Genomic DNA, 12826 nt, shown 5'->3' on the forward strand with positions numbered 1-12826 from the left:
GCTGCCCATGCTGGCTGGAGGTGTGCTAACATGTTTTGCTACACTGATTCTGAAGAGGATCATAAAAATGCAACCCTATAAAATAACTTCTAAGCCCTATGTAATCCCTTAATACCACAATCTTTTGTTTGGTAAGTTTTCAGGAGGCAGCTCTTGGATGTGAAAAGGTTTGGATGTGTGGTGGACATTCTTTAGAACCCACTGGAGATAAAAGTTAGCTTCCTCCATCCAGGTGGAACATCTCAATCAGTCTCATATCCAAGAATTGATATTGTTGTATCTTGACACAAAGTCTGTACAAATACATTTCCTGTAACATCAACAGGAAAAACTACACGTTTGAAGACAACAAGTATAAAGCTTCATGCTTGCTGCACTTTAGGACTGCAACACAGATCCTCGGGAGAACAATGAGTGTAACTATCTGGTGCACTGGAAATCATATTGAATTTGCCGAGCAGCCACAATAGTATGCAAAATATCTCTGTAACTACAAGTGGTCCAACTATGTACATTTTGGCACACACACTTTAGTCTGAATATTCTATTAAAATTGAAATGTACAATAAATCTCAACAAACCCCAAAGACCAGAAGTGTAAGATTGTGACTGCATCAGACCAAAAATTACAGTATTGACAACTCAGTTTACGCAAAAAAAAAATCAGAAAACAAGACTAATGTAATTATTTATATCTCAGTGCTTTACAAAGTGAACTGTATGTGTTGACCATGTTTGAATCCCTAAATGACAACTGTAAGAATTTCAAAAGGGGTCATTTCAGCCCTGGGCCCATTTTACACAAAATAACCCAAAAGTGTCAGTGCAGTCAGTTCAAAGGGCAACAGTCTACACTGTTAGCAATCACTCTTAGCAGTAGTGGTTATATTTATCATCCACACTCTATGGCAAACAGCGTGGGATGTATGAGTACTACACACATGACATTTCACATACTCTCAAGCGGCTGGGTTCCATAGGTACACCAGACAACGATCAGACTACAGTCCGACGACATGAGCATGCTCAGTCGGCCTGCAACCAGGCAGTGACATCACGGGCGCCATATTGAAGTGCTGATTTTTTTGTGTCTCAAACGGTGCTGCCAGCTTTCTGTTTCCTGTTGGAGTCAGGAGGAGATGGACAGAGAAAACACCACAAACATGGAAATCGACACACTTCTGGAGGCTTTGAAAGGTTGTTTGACGTGTTTTTGGTCGTTAACTGGTTCTCTTGGGAAGTGAGAATTAGAGTGGGTGGGAAAATTGTTCAGAATTTCAGTGTATTAGCTAGCTAGCCAGCTAGCTAAGGTGTTGAATGCTGTTAGCTAGCTAGCTAGCTAAGTGTGACTAGCTAGCTAGCTATAGTCCTGTTAATAATTTAATGAAAGTAAAGATAATTTGTTATATCTTACAAGTTCTGAAACATTGGTGTTAGTTATGAAAACTGGTATTTGATGTTTTTAGTTGTTTACTGTATCACGGTCTGTCCTTTAACCCTGAAGCCGGTAGCTATCTAACATCGCCAGGCTAGCTAGCTAGCCAGCTACATTTTATCATATCGCATAGCCATTCTAGCTAGGTAGCTAGGTAGCTGGTTGGCTATCTAGTCTACCTAGCACAAATTAACCTTAGCCTTGTCATTTATAGCCAACCGTTAGCTAGATATTGCGATGGTAGGTCGCTAGGCTTACTAATCGTGTGATTTAGACGGTTATTTCAAAGGATTTTGGTAGACATTAACTCCGAAAATGTGTAGCTAGCTAAGTATTTTGTTTAAGCTAGCTAGCCAACTAGCTTGTGGATAGCTACTAGGGGGCTAGCTAGTTGGCTTTATCGTTTCCGTCTTTGCATGATTGTAGCCAGCTAGCTAACTTTTTTTCTGTGCAGCGCAGTGAGGCAGTCAACCAGCTACATAGCTAGCAGCCGAAGCAGCGTGGGACACAAATCAGGTTATTACATAGATTATTGGCGTAATATTAATTTAAGCATATCGCCATTTCAGATTTCGAGAAGAAAGGGAAGAAGGAAGTGTGTCCCGTTTTGGACCAGTTTTTGTGCCATGTCGCCAAGACCGGGGAGACGATGTAAGTATTTACCGACGAGTCCCTAGGCCTGTTTACGTCTCCAAAGGAGAGGATTGAAACATGCTCTGTTTCCTCTTATGGGATACACGAGAGGTGCAGCTAGCCAGTTCGATATTATTCAAGTTTAATTTCTTTTTATAAGTTTAACAGTAGTCGTTATCAATACCTACCACTGTCAAAAATGAATGATAATGGTTAAGATAGTATACGTAGGTGATCAAAGCGGCAGAGAAAAAGACATTCAGAACAGAAGCATGCAAACACCTGCAACAGGCATTAAGGGCGTAGGAAACAGACAGGGGAAAAGTTTGTTAGCTGACCTGTTAGGGCTGTACAGTTTATTTTTTGTTTGTTAAGGCTATCTGTAACTGTAATCTCAGGAAATGTAACGTAATGTTACCCATGTATGTTTTACAAAGTTACACATGCACACAGCCTAGATAAATATTGGTCCTGGGGGTACACTCGTTTTTGTTCCGCTAATTTTAATTTCATTCAACATGTTTTAATGTCAGCTTCTTTAACCAATTTGAGCCAGCTGTATAAAGTTTAGTTTAGGGTTCCATATGCATAAACGGTGGGTCAGTTAGTAAGTCTTGCTCTCAGTGATCAAGTAATTACGTTTAATAAGACTGAATATTTGTCCATGTTATGTGTATATTTAGGAGGCTGAAATGAATAAAAATAATGTAGAGAAGCACCCTTACTTGCATCTCTGTTAGAAGAAATGCACTTCCAGTGTCCTGTATCTGTAATGAAGTATTAACGGCCAAGACTGAAATGATTACAAATATAGATCAGCATTCATTGAACAACTCAATCAAACATAGTTAACAAATTGCTAGGAATGAAAACCACTATAGACATTGTGACCCCATGTTTTACAGATTCTACAGACACTCATAGGTAGTTACTGGTAATATTATAGTCATTGCGAAGCAGTATCATTTATTTTTTCCAGAACCTTTAAGTAATTGTGTGGAGCCAAGGATGGTTTTATGAGAAAGTAAAACCCAATGTAAGTGTGTGGACAATATCAAGCATCTGTAAACTTGTCTCAAAAGAGTTATTGATTACAGATTCAAACATTCATGGACTTTTTCCAGATAATTGAACAGCCTTCGTTCCTCTTTAAGCTGAACAGTCACCTCATCTATATAAAAAGGCTTAAGTCTTTAAAAATAGTGTCACTTTGCACTGTTGTGTTCCCACACAACCTGTGCATAGACTGCCATTCTCTCACAGAGCCACTGTAAGGACCAAGTCCTGCTTTCTCATGCTGCAGGTGGGTGGGTGTCCCTCTCAGGTCAGAGTTTAGTGGCAAACTGCCAAACCCAAACTACTACTCTGCAGCCACCTCTAAGATATTTTTGCACTGCCACTTTCTTTAATGTGCATGCAAGGACAATCATTTGTCTGTCATTATCTATTTAAGGGGCAAATCTGTGTTGCTTTCTTGTACTCTCACATTTCACATGTTACAATATTGGAAAGTATTGTTGCAAAATGTATATTGATTGTAAAAACATTTTGAGGGCTCCATGTACTGCAGGCCCCTTCACTGCGCTGTATGTATGTACTGCATGTGCCTGTGGGTATTTCTGGTGTGGACACGTGTGTGCCTGTGGGTTTTTCCACTAGAATAAAGGGCTACATTTATTTGTTCCTGAAGACTGAACTTTCAGCCTCTAGCTGTTGTTATTGCTTGGACAGAACATGATTAGAGACAGTAGCACCCTGAAGTTTATAGAAAATGAAAGGTTTTTGTAAACAAAAAAAGTACCTGCACTAAAAATGTCTATGATGAAATGGTGTACTTTGACTGTAAATTGCTCCAAATTGAAGCTCTGAATTGACTTCTCTCCTTCCATAAACTGAGTTATTGTGAAAACATATTAAGTTCCCAACTCTTCATTTTGTATTTTATTGTATTTCTTTTTATGCTAGTCTCTGCCCTCTCAGAAGCATTATTTATTGTGAATGCAGAACATTTCCATACCTCTTGGGTTTGAATTGCATGCTGTCCAGTCTTCTCCTGAATGTTTCACATGATTTCTGTTCATTTGCCTGTCCTCGATGAGATGAATGAAGGAAAACTTGGTTTGAACCAGACTGGTTTTAGAATTAGTAGTCACTAGTGTCTGCCTTACATCCATGCCCTCTACTGTTGAGTGAAAATACATGTCAGCATGGACCATGTGATTTTTGCTATCAGCAAGAAAAATCCAGCAGTTTGTCTTGCCTGTTACTGGTGGTATAAAAACACCCTCCTGTCCAAAAGGAAGTTTAACTTGCGTGCCTTGACCTACATTCCTCAACTGTTATTTCACCTTTTGTTCAGTATCCATTCCCGTACTAATAAATATATCTATTCAGAACTCTGTTAAAACCATAGGTTCTAGTTCATTTGTTTGAATGCTTTAATCCTGATGCTTCCCTTTCACTGTTATACAGTTATGTCTAAATCATGATGTATTGGATAAAAATTGTGTACACAGTATTTGTGATACCATGCTACCTGTGATTCACAACATTTTTGGAAACTAAGTCAAAATAGAAATGCACTTTTGCATTGTTTAATATTGTCCATATCTAGTCAGTATGATAAATTTAGTTCCTTCTCTATATTGTTGAGCATTTCTGTCTTTTAAGTATGGCACTTGCACTTAATGTTACTGATGGTCTGGTTAGAAAGATTTCCCTTTCTTTATGGAATCAAGCAAGATGCCATCATTTTGTCTAAAGCAGGTATGGCTCAGATGTGCTTGCTTGAACTATGAACAATGGCATTTGGTTTATCTGGTCAATCTGCATACACATTTCTGGTCATTGCAGTAGAGACAGGATGTCCTGTTCATGAATTCTAGGGGGATGTTACTGAATATTAAGTATGTAAAGGATAACTGTGTCACTAAATATCTTTTGTTAAAAGAACTGAAGTCCTTGCGGGAAGTTGGAGGTAACTGAGGGTCGTGAACAGAGTTAGTGTCTTTCCCATTTATCTCTCCCTGATCTTCGGTGTCTTTAGGCATTGACTTTTATCAGGACTTGGTGAAACTGTAGATCACATCACAGCTCACATTCCACATAAGGAAGGAAATCATTTACTGAGTGAATTTGGTTTCTGCCTTCCTGCCTAAGTACTGCTTTGCCAAAAGAAGGAAATATTCAAGCTGGACTTCAGTGATTTGAGGGAGTTTTGTTTATTTGACTGTGTTGTTTTAATTGTCAAAATGACAGACTGAGTCCTGAGTTTTAGACCAGAAATATGCATGTTTGAATTTATTCTCTCTCTTGCCAGGGTGATCTACCTATTAATTTTGAGTCTGAATTCCTAGATGTAGCTTGAAGTTTGTGCTGATAGAGAATTGTAACTCAATTTATGTTGTGAGTATCAATAACAAAAGTCATAACAGCATCAGACAAATTTAAAGCGATACGCTCTGTTTGTAGAAATGTTTATTTCTGCTTTAGTTTAATCAATTACTATAAAAAGGTCCCTTAACAAATGCAATTAAATTGAACAGTAAATGTATCTTTTAGTCCTCAAGGAAATGGCTTTGCGTAACTTCATTCGACAAAATAAAGTGTTATGTTTATTTTATGCTGCAAGATGCCTCCAGATTAGCATATTAACTAAAACAATAAATCATTTATGCCAACCTGTCAGAGTAACTGCTTGTGTTTGTAATTGACTCCATTGATTTCATTTGTGAAATGTATTTGTTGAAAGTTTCTAGCTTCAGTTTTGAATAAATGGAGCTAAGCTGTTTGCTACACCAGAAGCAGACTCTGCACTTTGAGACTGGACTTGTCTGATCTTGTATAAGGGCATGCAGCTCACACAGGTCCTCCACTGAATCAGTACCCCATGCAGGCGGTATGGACTGATTTAATGGGATAAGGGTTTTCATTTTATTAGCCCATCTTAATGTAACCTAGTTTGAGTATGGCGTAGAGACAGGAACCAAACAGTGATGCCTGTTGTCTCTGATCTGTTTGGAATCAGTAATGTTCTCCTCTGTGTCCATCTTCCCCAGGATACAGTGGTCACAGTTCAAAAGCTATTTCCTCTTCAAACTGGAGAAAGTGATGGACGATTTTCGAGCCTCAGCCCCAGAACAGCGTGGCCCAGCCAACCCCAACGTGGAGTGCATTCCTTTTGAGGAGATGAAGGAGAGGATACTGAAAATAGTAAATGGTTACAATGGGTAAGTCACCTCACTACCAAGGCATTGCTCTTTCTGTTGCATTGCGGTTTCTTCATGTAGGTATCTGTATAGACAGAGCAATAGAGCAAGAGTCTTAACTGGGTTTGTGCCCCAAATCCAAGGTTATCAAACTGAATTACAGTACTTATCTTGATGCAATAGCGCCATCTACTGAAGAAAATAGATTGCAAGCCATGATGGTTTGGAACTTCCCTGGTCAGAGAGAGTAAAGGTTTCTCATTGTTATGTTTGTAAAGTGTAGGATTAAACAGGAATTTGATACATTCTGCAATGTCAGTTTGTTTTAAATTATTTCGTTCATCCCAGGATCCCTTTCACCATCCAGCGCCTCTGTGAGTTGCTTACGGAGCCCAAGAGAAACTACTCAGGAACAGACAAGTTCCTGCGGGGGGTGGAGAAGGTGAGAAGTCTCTGCTGTTGATGTAAAGTGAGGAGCTGTGCTTTCTTACCCTCTCAGAGCAGGTGAAACTGAGCCTCTGAGAAAAGAAAACATCAGTGAGCACTGGGGACTGGGAACCACATAACGCATGGTAATATTTTAATGTTTCGATAAAAATTGAGACAAAAGCTTAAAGGTGGCCAAGGAAAACAGATTGATGTACAGACATACATGAGAAAAAGAGAACTGAAATAAGAGGAAAGATTTCAAAATAATTTCTGCCTCTATGGTCCGCATTCAAAACCGGCTGTCATTTGCTGACAATGACTGGGATTCGCAGTGGTGGAAGAAATTGGCTTTATGCCATTGGAGTTGAGGGTGGGTAGGTCAACCAAGGTTTCTTCATCTCATTGCTCTCAGGCACCCTGCAATTCGTCAATCTCCAGCTAGTTGCTGGGATGACATCAGTGGAGTAGTGCCTATTCTCCAATGAACACCCACTGCACTGTAGTGTGCTGTGTGACTTGTGAGAGGAGTAGCCATTGGCTGCATTTGAATGTATTGCCTTTGTATCACTTTCACCGCTCCTGCTAGAGTGCAGAGGTTGGCACAGTGCGACAAGCCTAATATTCAGTTGGCGCTTCAAAAACAGGCTTGCATGAAGGGGGAAGAGCATAAAAATCTGTCTACCTTCAGTAAACTTTCCTGATTCATGATTAAGTCCCGTCAGGTCATTTTAGCGATCACACATGTGTTTCCTGTTTCATACGGTGCTTTGGAGATTTAGCCACATACAGGTGAAATCTAGTGGACGCCACATGAATGACTAAATTGGTTTGTTGCATAATATTTGCAGTGAGTCATATAAATGGGTGTTCAGGGACTCATTCGCTGACATCACTCACTTTGACTGAAATGATTGCTCTGCAGTGGGGGCTGTGATAGCATTTTGATCAGACCCCTCGGTGAGCAGGCATCGTGAGACCTGGAAGCGTGTATGTTTTCTTTTGAGCGTGGAGGTCTTTTTGTCACGCAACAAGTGTTGCCGTGGTATCTGTCCAAGACAGGCTCCGGAGCTGCATCCCGAAAGGCTCTCTGCACCCTCCAGCAAGCTAACATTAGCGTGTAGTGGGCTGGCAGAAAAGTGAGGAAGAAGAGATGGGGAAGCAAAAAAAGCTGACCTGGGTGTAATCACTTAGCATTACCTCTGGCTGTGGCACACTGAAACACTCATTTAAAGATTTGTGTATTAAACACTTCGTACCGATCTCAACTGATCTAAGTAAAGGGAAACCCTGCAGGATAGATCTAGCTGCACTGGCTCCCAAACTCGCTATTTTTCCCAAGCAGCTTTTCAAAGATAGCTGGCTGCCCAGATGCAGGCAAAGCGAGATTTACACAACTATCTGCATCCAGCATCTATGATGAATAGTGTCTGAATAACTGGCTAATATAGATAGCTCTGGATAGGAAACTGAGCAATAGAGGGGTTGTTTGCATTTCGTTCAGCAGTGCAAATAGTTCACACTGCAGCAGTTTATCTGTCCTGTCAGACATGAGTTGTCTGTGTTAGAAATTCACATACAGGTCGTGTTGCTTTCAGAATCTTTGAGGTAAAGCAGTAGAGTGGTACAGGCCGTGCTCATTTTATGACAGGGCTTCCAATGATTTGTGTTGATAAAATTTTTAAAATTGCAACACAATATTCCAACTTTTGTCACATATTAATGGAAATCTGAACAAATCTGCAGTCATCTGGGGAGCTTTAAGCTTGATTTTGCCTTGTAGGAATAAAGCCAGTGGGGGAGAAGACAAACTGTGTACTGCACTTTCCATTTATTTTTCCCTGATCTTAGGTGTCTTCAGCCATGGGCTTTCATGAGTTTTAGGTCAAAATAAACCTATAAATTACAGCCCCGCCCTCACATTCACAGCTCACACAAGGAAGGAAATGATTTAAGAATTGGTCATTTGCCCCCCCCCCCCCCCCACCCTTAAGTCCTGAATTTGAGTCCTGTGCTGTGTGTGCTTGCTTGTCTTCTGTCATCTGTACTTTTGGCACTGTTATTTTGTTTATTATGATGCCTCATTCCTCTGATTTGTGCATGGCACCACAGTCCTCTGTTTGTAACTCGAATAGTTTGCCAATATATGTGTGGAAAGTCATCAGTAAAGTTTATGCAAATGTACAATACCCAATGGCATGTCACTGCCTCAACTTTAGGATGCCCCTCCAGGTGGCAGTTTTGAGGGGTATTAGCAATACAACACCTGAAATGAAATGTATGATTTGAGCTGAACTAAGCGGTTGATTTCTTGTTTTCCAGAACGTAATGGTGGTCAGCTGTGTTTACCCCACCTCTGAGTAAGTAAACTGTCCTGCATGTGCGGAGATCCTGCTGTCTGTTTCTCATATACAAAGCATTCACCATGGACCGTGGACATGCAGTACTCTTATGCATTTAAAAGGGGTTTCATTGTAATGCAGCTGTGATCCTGCTTAATTTGTAAGCCTTTATGTTTGATAATCAGACTTCTGCAGTGAACACACACTTCCTACTTCTAAGCCTTATATTTGACTGCCTACGTTAAAGTGTAGACACATGGCTGTTGAATGAGTTGTACTGTTTCTGATCTCGCTCAGCCTGCGGAATAAAAATGTTTATTTCTGGGCCAATATGGCTCTCAAATCTTTGCCTTTTTACTGCCTCCAGCAATTAATACAGCTTAGGTTATGTAACTGTTCTGAGCCTGTGGTAAGCCGCCCTGAGCTGTGTATCAGTCGGTTTTTGAATGCAGGCATGTTAAATCACCTGAACTTGTTTTTTTTATTTATTTGTAACAGTAAAGGTACTTAATGTGTTCGTTTTTCTGTTTTTAAGGAAAAATGGGTCCACCACTGTGAACAGGATGAATGGAGTTATGTTTCCTGGGAACTCATCGGCTTATTCAGACAGGTGAATGCAGATGAACTCCTTGTTTAAGAAAAACTTCTGCAGAAGGCTAGGTACCAGTTTGTCATTAAATTGAAAAGAGATAAAGCCCCTGAACTTGAATTCTCGTCTTTCTGGAAGGAACGTGAATGGGCCGGGGACTCCAAGGCCACTCAACCGACCAAAGCTCTCCCTGTCCAGCTCGCTGGCAACCAACGGCCTTCCTGACAGTACAGAAAACAAGGCGGCAGTCACAGAGCCGGGTGATGGCAACCCTCTCAGGTAACGTGTCCTCTCTGGTGTCTCCAGAAACCATGCTAGCTTGACCAGCTAAGTGACACTTTGACATCAAACTGCTGCCACTGCTTACTATTTCCAAAGTGAATGCATGGCCAGTGCTGCAGAAATGCTACCATTGGTCTGTTTACTTTACCACAAAAATTGCTTTTATCCAGATGCAGTGCTTTATTTGGTGTAAAATTGCTGCAGGTGAGATGCCACCAAAATAGTAAGTTGTTTTGCCTTTTTTTCCCCATGAACACAAAGGTAGCAAATTGCAGGAAGCATGTTTGTGTGCTGTGTGAGAAGTGTCCAGGATACAGCGTACCATCTTATCTCTCACTGTTGACTCTGCCCCTTTCGCCAGCAGGGAGGACAGAGTGGGAGAGGTTTGGAAGGCATTAATGTGATGTCTTCCTCTTGTTGCAGCGATTCATCCGTATCAGAAGGAGACAGCACCCTGGGAAGTCCTCTGAAGAACAAGCACCCAGAGGACGAGGATGCCATGGAGGCGGAACAGCATGAAGTCAAGAGGCTCAAGTTCGACCGAGACGATGAGGAAGAGGACGACGATGAGGAGGAGGAAGGCGGGAAGGAGGCTGCTTGTCCCTCTTTAGCTGAAAGCTCGTCAGAAATGGCAGAGGAGGCGGAGTCTTCCTCCAGTGTCCAGGAAGAGGAGGAGAAAAAGAGTGAAGCTGCCAGTACTCTGGCTTGTGAAGACCAGGGTAGGTTCATTGCTGATGTCAGTAGCATGCTTATCTGTGGGTGGATTAGCGCATTGTAATACAACATTGCTTAGCTTTGGTCCATTTAATTGTCCAGCAGGGGGCGTGTGTGACTGTCTAACCCCTGTGTGGCCTGAAGAGAGTATAATTGTCTCAGTATGTTTGCTTGTCCCCACAGAGCCCTCGAGCACACAGATGGAGCCCTCATCAGGGGACAGCGGGGAGGAGAGGGCCGAGGGGGAGGTGTCGTCCGGCTCCGCAGAGAGACAAGAGGAAGCCACCGAAATGGACCAGTCCCAACAGCAAGCTGTGGCTGGCAGCGGCGTGAGCCCGGAGGTCCAGGAAGGGGATGAGAATACTGACCCGGTCAGCAGCAGCAGCAGCAGCAGCGAGGACAGCGCAGCCAATGAGGCGAGCGACGAGCCCGTCTCCGGCTCCTCCAGCAGTACGCCCGAGTCGGCAGCAGAGGGCGCTACCGAGAACGGCACGCACGCTGCAGACACGTGTGACGAGCCCATGGAGCAAGACTAATGGTGTACCTCTGCTTTTTACACTGTATCAGACAACAGCTGCAAGATCTCTGTAAAAAAGTGGACCTTTAGTTTCCATGGAGAGGGCTGCCCTTTCATGGGGCCCCCTGAGGGATTCCCTCTGGGCCCCAGGCGCCTTGTTCGAACCCTGGGCCCCACCTCCAAAAGGCCACTCGTCAGTGGTTTGTGTATAGGTTTTTATTTGCAATTAAAAAAGTTTTTAAACTGGAAGGTTATTATTTTGACAATTATTTTTGAAGCTCATGACATTTGTTTCCATACGAGCCTTTCTGTTCCCGGCAGGTTTTCACTTGGTCGTCGTTTCAGCATTTTACTATTTAGGGACTCACCTCTTCATTTGTAAAACATAAAGCTGTGTGTTGTATGGATGCTGCATTTCACTTCATGGTATCTCCTTTCTGTTGGTTTGTGTGTGTCAGGAGTACTCATGTGTGACAGGACAGGGCCGAGGCCCGGGTTGAAGGGGCTCCTGTCCCGTCACAGTTAAACCCTCTGCGTTTTCACCACCACAGACCAGGATTAGAACACATTCCAGGAGCGCTGGTTGGTCTGCACACCATTTCCTGTCTCCCTGGAGATGCTTGTGCCACTGAGTTTCCAGCAGCCACAGAAGATGCAGCTTTAGCCCCTAGATGCTTGAAACATGGCTGATTTTTCAAAGGTGTTTGTTTGACCGAAGTTTTGGTTGTAGAGTGAATGCTTTTTTTAGGTTATATATTTGCATCCATTAGAGAATATTTGATTTTGCCGAAGGTTGTGGGTATATTGGAGTTGCGTCCTTTCCACACTAACGTCTTTTTCCCCTTTTTTGTATGCACAGGTCATCATTGCAAAGATTACACTGCTTGACTGCATCAAAAGAGCAATCTAACATAGTAAATTTACCTTGTATAAGAGTCAGATACAAGATATATAATTTTGGGGTGCATTGAACCACCGTAATTTATATAAACTTTTCAACTGAATGACCTATTTTTTTGAACATACTTTTTTGGCAGCCAGTTATTGTTAATGATGTAATACCAGCTGAAAGCACAACGATTGCTTCACTCAACTTTCTCAACTGTCACATTGAATACAAAGCTCTTTCACTGAAGTACCCTGACAAAAACACTGGCTGCCAAATTTGTACCTGTTTCTGCAACTGTACTTTTTTGATATTTAGAATTTTTAAATTTCTGTAAAGTAGATTTTGTAGATTGTAATAAGTGTTCACTGCCTTTGTGAAACGGTATATAATTGTATAATTTCTGTGTAAACTGAATGCTTGGGCTTTCAATACAGTATTCATATAAAGCAATAAATGTCAATGTTATAAGTGTGGGTATGCTGCTTTTATTTGTGTCGGAGAACATTTACTTAGCTTAAACATGGCAGCAGTAAAAGGCTTGAATAGTTTTGACTCTCATGTCTGCTGAGGTTCAGAATATAATCAGTGCTCCACTAATCTTAACCACAAAGCCTTTCTTATCACATTGAGCAGATTGTAATTCCTCTAACACGCTGTTGGTAAAAACTGAATTTTGCAATTCATATTCCATTAATGCACAAATGCTGGTTTGTATTCCTTGGTAGATTATCGTGTTTGTACACTGGTTGACTGCTCCTGACTTGGCATTGAAATATCAGAGCGGTTTAGCT

General features: G+C 41.6%; 1 protein-coding gene across 1 annotated transcript; it reads left to right on the forward strand.

The window, feature by feature from the left end:
• Positions 1–1148: 1148 nt before the first annotated feature.
• On the forward strand, positions 1149–12386 carry ppp4r2b (protein phosphatase 4, regulatory subunit 2b). Its single transcript, XM_036532267.1, has 9 exons — positions 1149–1197; positions 2005–2086; positions 6127–6297; positions 6625–6718; positions 9025–9062; positions 9580–9654; positions 9772–9912; positions 10339–10634; positions 10813–12386. The coding sequence occupies exons 1-9, from the start codon at positions 1164–1166 to the stop codon at positions 11163–11165; spliced, it is 1284 nt and encodes a 427-aa protein (XP_036388160.1). The 5' UTR covers positions 1149–1163; the 3' UTR covers positions 11166–12386.
• Positions 12387–12826: the final 440 nt, after the last annotated feature.

The sequence above is a fragment of the Megalops cyprinoides genome, chromosome 6 (genome assembly GCF_013368585.1).
Source record: "Megalops cyprinoides isolate fMegCyp1 chromosome 6, fMegCyp1.pri, whole genome shotgun sequence".
Taxonomy (NCBI): domain Eukaryota; kingdom Metazoa; phylum Chordata; class Actinopteri; order Elopiformes; family Megalopidae; genus Megalops; species Megalops cyprinoides.